Raw genomic sequence first — 16876 nt, forward strand, 5'->3', positions numbered from 1 at the left:
ACTATTTTAAATTAAAACAAAATTTTTAAGCTTAATTGGGCCCTCACAAACCTTTCCTGGTTTGATGCAATGGGTCTCTAGCTCACCTTCCTATACTTTTGTCCCAATCCCCACCCTCACCTCTATACACGTACACACACACACACACACACACACACACACACACCAGAGTGAACTTTCCAAAACAAGATGTGGTGACATCTCCCCACTGCTTAAAACCTTCAGTGGATCCCCACTGGCTTTTCAGTTGCCTTAAGGGACCTGACCTCAACTAATCTCTGTGGCCACCCTCTAGCTTTACCCTCACGTCTCCCCTTCACTCCTACCTTTACTCACAACTTGTATTTCATGAACATACAATGCAGAGTCCCTCCTCCACACCTTTATTCATGCTGTTCCCTCCACCATAAATATCCTTTACCCCATCCCTGTCTGAACAACTGCCTTCATTCTTCAAATCCCAACTAAAAAATATCACCTCCTCCTTCCATCCTAAGCAAAGAACTTACACTACTTTGCGGATTCCTGTGGCAGTGTGTGTCCGCCCACGCAACTGTTCTATTGGCCTCACCAGCAATGATGGGTTAGGGCTTTTCTTGAATTCATTAAAGGTGAAATGAGTCTGGAAGTCTTCAGAGTACTGCATTAAAGAAAACTGGGAACAGGCATCTGGTATTACACTGGAGAAAGTGTCCCTCCTCACACTTACCCACCTCCTAGGAAATGTGACATAAATCTTGAAACACTCAAGTCTCCAAATCCCTCCAAATTCTACACTGCCCCCAATTCTTCTGCCACTCCAGGACAGAAATCTGCCATCAGCTCCCACCTCTAAATACTAGAACTCAGCCAGAGATGACAGGTAGGTTTCATCTCCCATGCCAACCCTTATCAATTAGTCAGAGCGGCCTGCTTTACAGAGGGCTGGAAGAATGCTGAGGCTGCATCCAGAAAGAGCAGGAAAGAGGATCATGAAAGAAAACATGATCAATTGGCAATTTTGCAATAGAAGTAAAAGAGAAAAGTGGCAGACTGGTTGCCATGGATTTGCCAGCTTTATATGAACTATTTCCTAACCAACCCATTTGCCCTCACCAAGGTTTTGGAATTCTTGAATTGACCCATCACAGTTGAGACAAAATCCTTCATCTTCTGAAAGTCACTCTGGATGATGCTACCAGAACCATCAATCAAGAAGGCAATATCACTGTCTTGCCGAGGGCACTCTTGGGAAACAGGAGAAAGAGCATGAACTGATTAAGTATTAGAGACTGGGATTCATTCTTTTCCATGTCAACCCTCTACTAAGCAGTGAAAATAAAAAGTAAACAATATGCAACCCATGCTCCAAGCTTAATAAAAACATGGACACAGTCTCAAGATGGCAGTCACCATGAGGAAGGCATCTGTAGAATATGTCAATGTTACTTTTGAATAACAACAAAAAATAAACAATTTTTCAAGGAATGCAAGTAGAATCACAGAACTGAAGGAAGAAATACAGTGAAAAAGAAACAACAAAATTTAGAAGATGTTTGCACTGTTGGTGGGAATGCAAACTGGTGCAGTCACTCTGGAAAACAGTGTGGAGGTTCCTCAAAAAATTAAAAATAGAACTACCCCATAACCCAGAAATAGCACTGCTAGGAATTTACCCAAGGGATACAGGACTGCTGGTGCATAGGGGCACTTGTACCCCAAGGTTGATAGCAGCACTCTCAACAATAGCCAAATTATGGAAAGAGCCTAAATGTCCATCAACTGATGAATGGATAAAGAAATTGTGGTTTATATACACAATGGAACACTACGTGGCAATGAGAAAGAATGAAATATGGCCTTTTGTAGCAACGTGGATGGAACTGGAGAGTGTTATGCTAAGTGAAATAAGCCATACAGAGATAGACAGATACCATATGTTTTCACTCTTATGTGGATTCTGAGAAACTTAACAGAAACCCATGGGGGAGGGGAAGGGAAAAAAAAAGAGGTTAGAGTGGGAGAGAGCCAAAGAATAAGAGACTCTTAAAAACTGAGAACAAACTGAGGGTTGATGGGGGAGGGAGGGAGGGGAGGGTGGGTGATGGGTATAGAGGAGGGCACCTTTTGGGATGAGCACTGGGTGTTGTATGGAAACCAATTTGACAATAAATTTCATATATAAAATTTAAAAAAAAGAAAAAAAAATTCATGGAACTGTACACTAAAAGAAAAAGGTCAATTTTACTGTATGATCTATAAAAAAATTAAATTACCCAAAAAAAGCGTTGGCTTTTTAAAAATAAATAAACAGATTCTAACATTTATATGGAAAATATACAAAGAAAATTAACTATAGAAAATATACAAAGAAAATTAATCAAAAAAATGTTTGAAAATCTCAAAGATATGTTAACTGGAAAGGATCAAGTGTGTACAGAATGTGCCACCATTTGTGGCACAAAATGAAGACTATAGATATGTATATGCTTGTGAATAAGACAAGAAACTGGCAATGAAATGTTTATAGTGTGTCCTTTAGTACTTTTTGAATTTTGAATCATTTTTAAAGAATTGAAGATGTTTTTTATTTTATTTTTTTAGAGGGGGTGTCACAAGTGAGCGAGGGGCAGAGAGAGAGATAGAGGGAGGGGGAGAGAGAGGGAAGGAGAGAAACAGGGCTAACCCAAAGTGGGGCTTGCGGGTTTTTTTTTTTTTTACTTTTTTGTTTTTGTTTTTCTTTTACCAAAGTGAGGCTCATGCTCATCCAAATTGGGGCTCAAGGTCACCCAAAGAGGGGATCGTGCTCACCTGATGTGGGACTCCAACTCAGGAATCATAAGATCTCGACCTGAGCCAAAATCAGATGCTTAAGCTATGAGCCACCCAGGCACCCTAAAAATACTTTTAAAAATACTTTTAAAAGAAAAGTATTGAATCCTGAGAGTGAGAACAGAAGAGAGAAATGTGAGGGTGGAGCTGAAGCCACAGAACTGGATGTGATTGGGCAGGAAGAACACATGGACAAGAATAGAAGCTGTAACATGGTACCCCTATGCATGCAAAGAAGGCAGAGGAAGACTGCCTGGAGCTGAAGCTTAACAGAAGCCCTTGGCAGGGGGAGAAGCAAAGACAGAAGAGAGAAGGGGAGGGGAGGAGAAGGAAGGGGAGGAGAGGGGGAGGGGAGGGGAAGGGGAGGGAGAGGAGAGGAAGGGAGAGGAGAGGAAGGAGGGGAGGTGGAGGGAGGGGAAGGGAGGGGAAGGGAGAGGAAAGGAGGAGGGGAAGGGAGGAGAAGGGAGAAATCTAGAGCCAAGTTGTTTTGGGAAAGAAGAGATGATCTGTAAGTCACATCAGAAAAGTCAGTAAATATGAGGGCAGAAAAGAGATTTGGCATTTAGGGAATCATAAATGCCATTTGCAAGAGGAAGATTTATATGATGGTTGAGCAGAAGCCAGATGTCAGAGGGTGAAGAATGGTAATATGGGGGAAATGGAAACAAGAAGAGAGAGCCCTTTCAAGAAGTGTGGTGGTGAAGGTAAGGAGAAATGGCAGAAGATATAGAGGAGATCAAGGAGAGAGAAGGGTATTTTTAGTGCTATTAATTTTGGTGGTTGATTGATTTTAAGATATGGATAAGCATGAGCATGTTTACATTCAAAAGAGGGGTAGAAATTTAAGCTCCTAGAGAGAATGAAAGATTTAGGATGTGGATTTCAAGTTGGTGAGGTGAGAGAGCCTCAAAAGCCCAGAGAAAAGAGTGATTCATGGAAAGGTGGAGAGACAGGTCTTTCTCTAAAACCAAGGGTGATACCATTGCAAAATTAGAACAAGGAGAAGGGGTAAGTGGAGGGAGTTCATCCCTGGCAACTTTGATTTTCTTTGTGAAGAAGGAAGGTTATCTTTTGAGAGTAAAGTACAAAGGAGCAGAGCTTGAGAGAAAAAAAAAAAAACTTACAAAAGGAAGATATATCTGCCCTTGTTTCCAGAACCAACTTGAAGACAAGAAAAAGAAGGCCAAGCAGCTGAAGAAATAAGTGCAAAAAGTAGTTTAGAAAAAAAAGATTCAGTCAGTCACTCACTCTTTCAGTCAACAAATGTTTGGGGAACAAGAATGTGGTAGGTAGCCACTAAGGTGGTCCCCAAGATTCTCACCTCATGGAAATAACACCCTTGCATAGTCCCTTCTCCTGAGTGTGAGCTAGACTTTTTGACTCAATTCAAAGAAATATAAAGTTACAGAAGTAATGTGTTTTTACTTCTGAGATTAGATTATGAAACTACTGTGTTTTCTTCCTTGGGTGTTTTCTCTCCCTCTTGCTCTCCTAATCCCTTGTTTACTCTGGAGGAAGCCAGCTGCTCTGTGGGGAGCAGTTATGAGATTATTTATAGGGAAGCCCATGTGACAAACAACTGAGAGAAGCCTCCAGCAACAGCCAGTGAAAACAGAGGCCTTCAGTTCAACAATCTGGTAAATGAGCTTGGAAGTGGATCTTTTTCTCAGTCAAGCATTCAGATGAGACCACAGCTCCAGTTTAACAAGTTAACTTCAATCTCACCAAAAAAAAAAAAAAAAAAAAAAAAAAAAAAAACCCTAAGGCAGAGCTACCCAGCTAAGTCATGCCCAGATTCCTGATTCATAGAAACTGTAATATAATTAACATTTATTGTTTTTAGCTACTAAGTTCAGGGGCAATTTGTTAAGCAGCAATAGATATGAGAGTATAGAACAATGAACAAGCTGGACAGTAGTATCCTTGCTATCATGAAGCCTGCATTCCAGAAGAAAGGACATAAAATAAACAAGTAAAATATGTACATACAAGTATGAAAATGGTAAAGTAGGACAATGTGGTAGGGAGTGATGATGGAAAAGATTAGAAGATCCACTCAGAAAAGGCCTCTTTGAAGAAGTGACATTTGAGCTGAGTTGACAATAATGGGTTGCCAGGTAAGATCTGAGGGAAGAGCATTCCAGGCTGAAGGAATAGTGAGTGCAAAGGCCCTAAGACATGGACAACTTGGTGTTGTTCTTGAAGAAAGGCAGCCAGAGTGGCTGGAGCACAGTGGCTGAGGTAGACTGGATGGGAGAAAAGTTGAAGAAGCCATACCATTCAGAGCCTCAAAGGCTATGATTAGGAGACTTAGGCACTTATTCTAAGGACAATGGTTGGGACATCATCTCACAAAGATGAGTGGGCATATCAGGACTTTCCTTATTTATATTTATATTTATATTTATATTTATATTTATATTTATATCAGGACTTTTCTTAAAGTGCAAAATCCTAGCATCAACTCCTACCATCTCTGTTGGAACCTAGTTGCCTCCCACTTCTGCACCTAGATCCCTAAGTCACCCCTCAGGCTGTGAATAGTCCCCATCCCAGTCCTGCCCTTATGCTCACACTACCCATCTGTATTCTTTGCCAAAGGCCACCTACCTCTGAGGCTCTCTGGGAATCTCTGGGGCTGCTGCCGTAGGTTGGATCCAAACAGGAAGCATAAGCCATTCACATAGGTGTTCTCCTTACAAGTTTGGTGCACAGTGGGACCACAGGCCTGGGGGAAGGTTGCATGTGGGAGGGGCTGTTCCTGCTTCTTGTCCTTTTACCTCAGCATCGCCACCCTCCACAGACCCCAGCCCCAGCAGCCATAAGCCCCTGACTCCTTCTTTCAGAACAATCCCATGACCCAGGACAACTCACCAGCAGTCGAAAAGGGTTGGTGGCAAATGCCAGAGACAGGCCCAGAGACATGTTCACCGCCTCCAGGGGGACTGAGGAGACATATATATATATACATGGTCACCTTCAGGGGCATAAAATGGGCTGTGTGAAGGTCAACAGAGGTCACTTTAACCTGGGAGACATGCAGACTAAACAGATCAAGGTGAACCTAAGTCACAGGAAAGGAACATGAAGGGGGTGCCTGAAAGTATCTGAGGTAGAGTCTGCATACAGCACAGAGACTGATGAACTGGATGCCTGAGCCCCCACCTACAGACGCTCAGAACAAAAGGAATGCCTGGCAAGTTCAGGTGTACACACAGGTGGAAGCCTAGCCCTGGATCCCAGGGAGGGGAGTGACTCACCCTCCAGGGAGATAGGCTCACACTTGCCCGTGCTGTAGTCACACTGGTAGAGGCCACCTGTTTGGTTGGCAGCCTTTATCTCCTGGGGGGCTCCAACCACCAACCTGGGGGGAGAGTTAGGAAAAGATCACTACAGGGACAAGAGAAAACCATAGCATGTGGGAAAGAAGGAGACCATGGAAGTTCTGCCACTCAAACGAAAGTGAGAAGAGACAACCCTCAGTATTTCCCGATTCCCTGAAATAGGAGGAAGATTCAGCAAAGAAAAAAAATGGGAAAAGTTTAAATATTGGAAGGGAAGGGCCTCTTTAAGAATGACACAAAACCAAGAAGTCATTAAAAAGTTGTGGCATCCTGGGGCGCCTGGGTGGCTCAGTCAGTTGAGCGTCCGACTTCAGCTCAGGTCACGATCTCACGGTTTGTGAGTTCGAGCCCCGCATCAGGCTCTGGGCTGATGGCTCAGAGCCTGGAGCCTGCTTCCAATTCTGTGTCTCCCTCTCTCTGCCCCTCCCCCATTCATGCTCTGTCTCTCTCTGTCTCAAAAATAAATAAACATAAAAAAAATTTTAAAAAAAAGTTGTTGCATCCTATATTGTACACCTGAAATTAATATAACACTGTATGTTAACTATACTGGAATTTAAAGAAAAATTTTTGATGAATAAATTCAACCATTTTAAATTCAGTCATTTTGAATAAATTTCTGTATGTGATATCAGGGAAATGCAAATCAAAACTACAATGAGATATCACCTTGGGGGCACCTGGGTGGCTCAGTTGGTTAAGCATCTGACTTTGGCTTAGGTCGTGATCTTGTGGTTCGTGAGTTCTCTCGGTTGTCAGCACGCTTCCGATCCTCTGTCTCCCTCCCTCTCTCTCTGTCCCTCCCCTGCTTGTGCACATGCTCTCTCTCTCTCAAAAATAAATAAACATTAAAAAAATAATGAGATATCACCTTATACCTATCAAAATGGCTAAAATCGAAAAACACAAGAAACAACAGGTATTGGTGAGGATATGGAGAAAGGGGAACCCTCACGCACTGTTGGTAGGATGCAAACTAGCGCAGCCACTCTGGAAAACAGTATTGAGTTTCCCCAAAAAGTTAAAAATAAAGCTATACTACGATCCAGCAATTGCACTACTGGATATTTACCCAAAGAATGCAAAACCAATAATTCAAAGGGATACATGCACCCCAATGCTTACAGCAGCATTATCTACAATAGCCAAATTATAGAAGAAATCCAATTGTTCATCAACTGATGAATGGATAAAGAAGATATGGTGTATTCTGAGCCTGGCTGGCTCAGTCAGTGGAGTGTGTGACTCTTGATCTTGGGTTGTGAGTTCAAACCCCACACTGGGTGTAGAGACTACTTAAAAATAAAATCTTAAAAAAAAGATGATGATGATGATAATATGATATATATATATACACATATATATGTATATGCACACACATACACGATGGAATATTAATAGCCATAAAAAAGAATGAAATCTTGCTGTTTGCAACGACATGGGTGGAGTTAGAGACTATTATGCTAGGTGAAATAAGTCAGAGAAAGACAAATACTGTATGATTTCACTCATATGTGGAATTTAAGAAACCAAGCAATAAGCGAAGGGACAAAAAAAGAGAAAGGCAAACTAAGAAACAGATTCTTAACTATAGAGAACAAAAACTTTTTTCTAAATTTCCATATGTGAAAAACTACCATATACAAAGTTAAAGGACAAACAATAAACTGGTGAGAGGGAGATTAGCAACTCATGCCACAGACTACTTTCCTCAATATAGTCAGAGCTCCTACAAATCAATAAAGAAAAAAGAAATAAAACAATAGAAAAATGGGCAACAAATAAGAAAAAGGTTCACAGAAAAGGAAATACATTTCTCATTTAAAAACAAGTGCAATTTAAGGGGCACCTGCATGACTCCTGGGTAACTCAGTCAGTTGAGCATCCAGCTCTTGGTTTCAGCTCAGGTCATGATCTCACAGTTCATGAGTTTGAGTCCCTGACATAGCAGACCCTGCTTGGGATTCTGTCTCCCTCTCTGCCTGCCCCTCTCCTGCTCTCTCGCTCTGTCTCTCAAAATAAATAAACGCTTTAAAAAATAAAAATAAAAAATAAAAATAAGGGGCACCTGGGTGGCTAAGAGTCTGACTTCTGTTCAGTCATGATCTCAAAGTTTGTGAGTTAGAGCATCACACAGGGCTCTGCGTTGACAGTGAGGAGCCTATTTCAGATCCTCTGTCTCCCTCTCTCTCTGCCCCTTCCCAACTCGCACACATGAGCACCTGCACATTCTCTCTCTCAAAAATAAATATAAATAAATAAATAAATAAATAAATAAATAAATGCAATTTAAAACTAAATTGAGATACCATATCTAACCTATTCAATTTGCAAAGATCAAGAAGTTTGATTACACATTGGGTTGGCAGGTGGGTGGGGAAGTAAGTGTTTCCATAAATTTCTGGTGTAAGTGCAAACTGTTTCCACCTCCATCCAGGGTAATCTGGAAACATCTATTAACATCACATATGCATTCCTTTGATTCAGGAATCCTAGTTCTAGGAATTTGCTTCAAAATATACTCACACATGTACAAAAGGACAGCATTTTTCGCATCACAAAAATTTGGAAACAATCTAATGTCTATTAAGAAGAGATTTAAATGTAATATCAATGTAAACTATAGTACCTCAAAATAATAGAATATGATGCAAGAATTTAAAAGAATGAGTTAGGGGGCACCTGGGTGGCTCAGTTGGTTAAGTGTCCAACTTCAGCTCAGGTCATGATCTCATGGTTTGTGGTTCTAGTCCCACATCAGGCTCTGTGCTCACCAGAGCCTGAAGCCTGCTTCAGATTTGTGTCTCCTTCTCTCTCTCTCTCTCTCTCTCTCTCTCTCTCTGCCCCTCCCCTGCTTGTGTTCTCTCTCTCTCAAAAATAAATAAACATTTAAGAAAAATTTTTTAAGAATGGGTAAAGTTTTTATGCATGTATCTGGGAAAATTACCAAGCTCTATTAAGAAAAAAAAATGCGAAGCTCAGAATAGAGCAGAGGCTGGCAAACTTTTTGTGCAAAGGTAATACTATTTCCATAATTCTTTTTATATAGGCAAATATTTTAGGCTTTGCAGGCCATATACTCCCTGTTGAAGCCTCTTGATTCTCCCATTGTAGCTCCAAAGTGTCCATAAACAACGAATAGCAAGTTGGGATGAGGATGGGATCAATAAAATTTATTTACAAAAATAGGCAGCAGTAGTTTGAATACAATGTGTGCTACAAATTGTGTGGGGAATGGGAGTTAAGGAAATTTGGAGGTACACACAACATAGACTCTGCAAGGACCCACAAGAAACCATTTAACAGGGAACCTCCTGGGTAAAGAATGGGGGAAGGGAGTATGTGCTGAGGAGACTTTTTACTATTGCACTCTTTAGGATCTTTTGAATTTAGAACTCTCTATCTGTATTACCTATACAAAAAGTAAATCAAGAAAAAAATCCACAAAATTGTGATTTTTTTTTCAAGTATATAAGTGTTAAAGAGAAGTGTAATACAGAGACCTCCACATGTGGTCCTTACCGGGATCCCTCAAGCTGGACCACACTTTGCCCGAAGCCCGCTGCATTCTCTTGGAATAGCGTTGCATGCTTAGTATCCAGGTTGAACCCATGACATAATAAGGCCAAGGCTGGAAGGAGGAGAAAGCCTGAGGATCAGGAGGACATAAGGAGATAAGAAAGCAACTTGGATGTGAGGGTGATCTGGCTGCGACATCTGTCACTCCATTGATTGCCAGGGTTGATTCGGCTGATTTGACTGGCTAGGCGGGTGTCTCCTTCCTCCCTCACCGCTCCATGTGCTTCCCTCCCAAAGTTGCGCGCTCGGTCGAAGAGGACGACCTTCCCTGACAGAGGAGGACCGTTCTTCCGCCACAAGTATATGAGTAGCTGCGCTCCCATGCTAGAACCTCCAAACAAGCTCTCAAGGTCCATTTGTAGGAGAACGTAGGATAGTCAAGCTTCCAAGACTCCAGACACATCCAAATGAGGCGCTGCACGTGGCAGTCTGCCTTTCTTTATAAAAATAAAAATAACACTAATAATAATAAAAATAAATAAATTTTTTAAAAAAGCAACTTGCCCTCCTGCTCTGTGCATCTACCTGCTGGAATTCACCCTAACCCAGCATGGAGATATCTGCCTCCCAGGTCCAACTGTCTTACTGTCCAACTGTCTGAAGTGGAGGTTGGCACACTTTTTCTATAAAGGGCCAGATAGTAAATATTTTAGGTTTTGTGGGCCAAGAAGCAAGTAGAGTACATTAGGTAAGTACTTACACAACAAGAGAGAAAATGTATTTCCACAAATTTTTCACTAGGGAAATTCAAAATATAATAATTGAGTACAGCTTTTTTGTAATATAAATTTACTAATGAGACAAATGGAATTCTTTTGGGAAAATAACGTGTCACTTCACCGGGATTCAGAGTTAGCTTTCCTTATCATGAATCAATTGCAAATGTTCACCTGAGACCTATGGCTCACAGTACAAAAACAGGTAGGGGAATCCATGCCTTATGGCCACAGGCATAAGTTACTTTGCTGACTCTTGGCCCAAAGACCACTAATATGGGGTACAATCAGTCCCTCTCTGAGCTCCACCCTATGCTCCTACCCTGCTGATTTGCCTAACAAGTTCTTAAAGACTCTCTATTAGGCAATTTCCTTCGTATGCAACTCTCAAGCATTTTTTTTTCCTTTATTTGGCTCATTCTCCACAAAGCACAGGCATGAAAGGAAGCAGATTTGAATCATTTTGGTTATTCAACAAACATTTACACCTGGTTCCTTGGAAAATAGAACTGTAGACAAAGTGGAGATGGTAAAATGGAATCCAAGAAACACTCTGAGAATCCAATATATGTTGACTTTTGGGCATATCATTCCACCTGTCTGGGACCTCAGTTTCCTCATCTGTAAAGTGAAGGGGACAGCCAAGCCCCATTGCATTGTCTGTAAAGTTAAATATTCATCCAAGCTTCTCTGGTCATCCCATCTTGGTCTAGTTCTCTCTGCTTCTTAAATCCCTTGTCCTTCCTCAAATTCCCCCATCTAACTCCTAGATATTCTGTGCCCTCTCTCTCCACTCAGAGACTCAAAAGGTCCCCGTCTCCTCACTCTGATCACCCCACCACCACCAAGTCCCTAGGGTACCTGTTAACAGAAGAACTCTGTGAGTCATAGCTGGAGGGAGCAGAAACTGTGGAGCTGGATGCACCACTGAGCCACTTCAAGAAAGCCACCAAAGACAGGAAGGACAGAAAAGGAGAAGTAGGAGGCAGAAGTCTATTAGAGATTCAAAGGAAGAGGGCGGGGGCTTAGTGAGCACAGTCCTGCTCAACCTTCTTCCTTGGACTACAAACAGCCTGTGCTCCCTCCCTAACCATATTCCTGGCCCAAACCAACAAGATCCCTGTCCCAAGGTATTCTTTGTCCACCCGCTTCTAGGGTTGGCCAAGCATTATGAAAAGCAACCTGAGGGGTGCCTGGGTGGCTCAGCTTGTTGACCATCTGACTCTTGATTTTGGCTCAGGTCATGATCCCAGGGTCCTGGGATCAAGTCCTGTGACAGGCTCACACTGAGTGTGGAGCCTGCTTACTTGGAGCCTGCTTAAGATTCTCTCCCTCCACCCCTCTCCCCTGCCTCTTGCTCATCCTCTCTCTCTATTAAATAAATAAATAAATAAATAAATAAATAAAATATAATAAATAAATATATATATACATTTAAAAAAGAAAAGCAAGCTGAAGAAACTTAGGGTCTGCCTCCTGGAACATGTGTCTAAACTAATATTAATACAAACCAAGCATATGTGGACAGTCACACTGTGTCTCTCTGAAAGTACACTTTGCAAAATGTCCTTCCCTCCTGCCCAAGGAAATAGGAGTACCCTTCAGCCACAGCTGTCCTCCTTTTATAGCCATCAGAAAGGACAAGTCAGGTACAGAGAAACCCAGTGCTTTTTAAATATTATTTTGCTTTAAAAAAAGCCTCAAACACTTTGTCTAGGAGTTTTCACTTCCAGAAATTTATCCTAAAAAATAGTTGAGAAGTACAAAGATGTATTTACAAGCTTGTTCACTGTGGCATTGTTTTTAATAACAAAAAACTAGAATTGCTTCAATAGCCAACAACAGAGGGATGGTTGAATGATGTCTCACTCTGTGATACATCCTTACATTCCATCATGACTACTCACTTCTAAATCTGTTTTCAAAGACATAATTTCATGTGTTAACCTTCAAAACAAAACTGTCAGTTACTTTACCAGCAAAACTGGGTTTATTCAGGAATAATAGAAATTGTGATTTGGGACTTACAAGCTATGGCAAAACCAAGTCCCAAAAACAAAGGACAGGAAAGCTCTTTTATAGAGGAAAGAAATGAGTTGGGAAAGGCAGTTATAAACAAAAACTCCATTGGAGTAAACTGGGAGTTCAAAGTATAGTGGCTTTTCATTCCTGAGTTGGGACATTTTCTCTCACTGACTGAGCTGTTGGTCAGCAAGGAAAAAATCTTTTAGGAGGAAAAAAATATAAAGTATAACTAGTAATTTATCCAAAGGATACAAAAGGGCTGATTCGAAGGGGCTGATGCATCCCAATGTATATAGCAATGCAATCAACAATAGCCAAATTATGGAAAGAGCCCAAATGTCCACTGACTGATGAATAAAGAAGATGTAGTATATATATATGCAATGGAATACTACTTGATAATCAAAAAGAATGAAATTTTGCCATTTGCAACAACATAGATGGAACTAGAGGGTATTTTGCTAAGCGAAATAAGTCATTCAGAGAAAGACAAATATATGATTTGACTCCTATGTGGAATTTGAGAGACTCAACAGATGAACATAGGGAAGGGAAGGAAAAATAAGATAAAAACAGAGAGGGAAGCAAGTCAAAAGAGACTTTTAAATACAGAGAACAAATTGAGCATTGCTGGAGCTGGGTGGGTGGGGATGGGTTACATGGGTGATGGGAATTAAGGAGGGCACTTTTCAGGATGAGCACTGGGTGTCATATATAAGAGATGAATCACTGGGTTCTACTCCTGAAGCCAAGACTAACTACACTGTATGTTAACTAACTTGAATTTAAATTTAAAAAAGGAAAGAAAATATAAAGTATAAGTGTCTTCCTGTTGTGTAATGCAGTCCCTTTCTGTTGGAGCCTGCAAATGACCAGGAGCAGTGAGTGTGAGAGCTTCCCTTACTGTTTTCCTGAGTCCATTTTGTTTTTTTGAGAGAGACAGAGAGAGAAAATGAGTGAGTAGGAGAGAGGCAGAGGGAGAGAGAGAATCTTATGCAAGTTCCATGCCCAGCACAGGGCCCTATGCAGGGCTCAATTTCAGGGGCTCGATCTCACTATCTCACCACCAACTGTGAGACCATGACCTGAGCCCAAATTGAGAGTTGGAAGATTAACCAACTGAGCACCCCCTCCTGACTCCATTTTAAACGCAGCATTGGGGCACCTGGGTGGCTCAGTCGGCTTACCATCCAACTTCGGCTCAGATCATGATCTTATTATTCATGGGTTCAAGCCCCGTGTCAGGCTCTGTGCTGATTGTGCAGACCCTGCTTGGGATTCTCTCTCTCTCTCTCTCTCTCTCTCTCTCTCTCTCTCTATACCCCTCCCCCACTCGTGCTTTCTCTCTCTCAAGATAAATAATAAAAATATTAAAAATAAATACATAAATAAATGAGGTTTCCTTTATTTAGTCACACATAAAATATATAGAACACCGAACTGCACCTTGTATATGACTACTAATGTGATTCCCCAAGCCAATAATTTTTTCACTCTATCTCTAACACATTTTCTCTTGCCCCTAGTCCTACCTGCTTAATAACCAGAGCAAATAAATATTTGTCCTCTTAAAAAAATCCATTAAAAATCTGTACATTTTTAAAATATTTAAAATATTTTATTTATTATTTATTTATTTATTTATTTATTTATTTATTTTCAGAGAGAGAATATGCACATGTACAAAAGGCCCCGAATAGCGAAAGTAATTTTGAAGAAGAAGACCAAAGCAGGAGGCATCATAATCCCAGATTTTAACCTCTACTACAAAGTTGTAATCATCAAGACAGCATGGTATTGGCACAAAAACAGACACATAGACCAATGGAATAGAATAGAAACCCCAGAACTAGACCCACAAACGTATAGCCAACTAATCTTTAGGAAAGAACATCCAATGGAAAAAAGTCTCTTTAACAAATGGTGCTGGGAGAACTGGACAGCAACCTGCAGAAGATTGAAACTAGACCACTTTCTCACACCATTCACAAAAATAAACTCAAAATGGATAAAGGACCTGAATGTGAGAGGAAACCATCAAAACCCTAGAGGAGAAAGCAGGAAAAGACCTCTCTGACCTCAGCCGTAGCAATTTCTTACTTGACACATCCCCAAAGGCAAGGGAATTAAAAGCAAAAATGAACTATTGGGACCTCATGAAGATAAAAAGCTTCTGCACAGCAAAGGAAACAAACAACAAAACTAAAAGGCAACCAACGGAATGGGAAAAGATATTTGCGAATGACATATCAGACAAAGGGCTAGTATCCAAAATCTATAAAGAGCTCACCAAACTCCACACCCGCAAAACAAATAACCCAGTGAAGAAATGGGCAGAAAACATGAATAGACACTTCTCTAAAGAAGACATCCAGATGGCCAACAGGCATATGAAAAGATGCTCAACTTCGCTCCTCATCAGGAAAATACAAATCAATACCACACTCAGATGTCACCTCATGCCAGTCGGAGTGGCCAAAATGAACAAATCAGGAGACTATAGATGCTGGAGAGGATGTGGACAAATGGGAACCCTCTTGCACTGTTGGTGGGAATGCAAACTGGTGCAGCCACTCTGGAAAACAGTGTGGAGGTTCCTCAAAAAATTAAAAATAGACCTACTTTATGACCCAGCAATAGCACTGCTAGGAATTTACCCAAGGGATACAGGAATACTGATGCATAGGGGCACTTGTACCCCAAGGTTGATAGCAGCACTTTCAACAATAGCCAAATTATGGAAAGAGCCTAAATGTCCATCAACTGATGAATGGATAAAGAAATTGTGGTTTATATACACAATGGAATACTACGTGGCAATGAGAAAGAATGAAATATGGCGCTTTGTAGCAACGTGGATGGAACTGGAGAGTGTTATGCTAAGTGAAATAAACCATACAGAGATAGACAGATACCATATGTTTTCACTCTTATGTGGATTCTGAGAAACTTAACAGAAACCCATGGGGGAGGGGAAGGGAAAAAAAAAAGAGGTTAGAGTGGGAGAGAGCCAAAGAATAAGAGACTCTTAAAAACTGAGAACAAACTGAGGGTTGATGGGGGAGGGAGGGAGGGGAGGGTGAGTGATGGGTATAGAGGAGGGCACCTTTTGGGATGAGCACTGGGTGTTGTGTGGAAACCAATTTGACAATAAATTTCATACATTGAAAAAATAAAATAAAATAAAAATAAATTTTAAAAATCCATTAAAAATCTGTACATTTTTTAAATATTTTATTTATTTATTTATTTATTTATTTATTTTCAGAGAGAGAATATGCAGTTGTACATGAGTCGGGGAGGGGCAGAGAAACAGGAGAGGGAGAATCCTAAGCAGGCTCCATGCTGTCAGCACAGAGACCAACTCAGGGCTCCATCTTACAAACCGTGAGATCATTACCTAAGCAGATATCACAAGTCTGACGTTTAACTGACTAAGCCACTCAGCCACTCCTCTGTTCATTTTTTTCTAAAATTATTTATTTAGGGGTGCCTGGATGGCTTAGTTGGTTGAGCATCCAACTCTTGATTTTGGCTCAGGTCCCAGGGTCATGGGATTGGGCCCACTAAGCATGGAGCCTGCTTAAGATTCTCTCTCTATCTCCCTCTGCCTTTCCCCTGCTCTCTCTCCCTCTTTTTCAAAACTAATTAATTAATTAATTAACTTCTTTTAACATATATGTATGGAGGCTGCTGGGTGGCTCAGTTGATTAATTGTCCAGTTAATCATCCAACTCTTAGTTTCAGCTCAGGTCATGATCTCATCATTCATAAGTTAGAGCCCCACATCAGGCCCTGTGCTGTCAGTGCAGAGCCTGCTTGGGATTCTCTCTTTCTCCCTCTCTCTGCTCCTCCTTCTCTCTCTCCAAAAATAGATAAATAAACGTTTTAAATTAACTAACAACTAACTTTTTAAAAAGATAAAAATGTGTGTGTGTGTAAGAAAAGCAAAATGTTAATAATGGTTATCTCTAGACAGTGGATTATGAGTTTGTTCCAATCATTTATTGCTGTGTAGCAAACCACTACAAATCTTTGTGACTTAAAACAGCAACTCATTGTGTGATGCTAAGTGAAATAAGCCATACAGAGAAAGACAGATACCATATGGTTTCACTCTTAAGTGGATCCTGAGAAACTTAACAGGAACCCATGGGGGAGGGGAAGGGAAAAAAAAAAAGAAAAAAAAAAGAGGTTAGAGTGGGAGAGAGCCAAAGCATAAGAGACTCTTAAAAACTGAGAACAAACTGAGGGTTGATGGGGGGTGGGAGGGAGGAGAGGGTGGGTGATGGGTATTGAAGAGGGCACCTTTTGGGATGAGCACTGGGTGTTGTATGGAAACCAATTTGACAATAAATTTGATATATAAAATAAAAAAAAAAACATCAACTCATTGTCTCA

At 40.9% G+C, this 16876-nt stretch overlaps 1 protein-coding gene across 9 annotated transcripts in view; it reads right to left on the reverse strand.

Moving 5' to 3' along the window:
- ITGAM (integrin subunit alpha M) overlaps positions 1 to 11413 on the reverse strand; it is a 41446-nt gene extending 30033 nt beyond the window's left edge. For 7 of the 9 annotated variants that reach the window (XM_045047791.1, XM_045047786.1, XM_045047790.1 and 4 more), the window contains exons 1-7: positions 11312 to 11413; positions 9678 to 9804; positions 6072 to 6175; positions 5686 to 5756; positions 5422 to 5539; positions 1096 to 1226; positions 510 to 655 (exon numbers count right to left, since the gene is read on the reverse strand). In XM_045047791.1, coding sequence (XP_044903726.1) covers positions 510 to 655; positions 1096 to 1226; positions 5422 to 5539; positions 5686 to 5756; positions 6072 to 6175; positions 9678 to 9804; positions 11312 to 11339 — 725 coding nt within the window. In that variant the 5' untranslated portion in view covers positions 11340 to 11413. The remainder of the gene's footprint in view (positions 1 to 509; positions 656 to 1095; positions 1227 to 5421; positions 5540 to 5685; positions 5757 to 6071; positions 6176 to 9677; positions 9805 to 11311) is intronic. The other 2 variants (XM_045047788.1, XM_045047787.1) reach the window with 1 other exon arrangement.
- Between the last annotated feature and the right edge of the window lie 5463 nt (positions 11414 to 16876).

This window comes from Felis catus, chromosome E3 (assembly GCF_018350175.1).
Source record: "Felis catus isolate Fca126 chromosome E3, F.catus_Fca126_mat1.0, whole genome shotgun sequence".
NCBI classification, from domain to species: Eukaryota; Metazoa; Chordata; class Mammalia; order Carnivora; family Felidae; genus Felis; species Felis catus.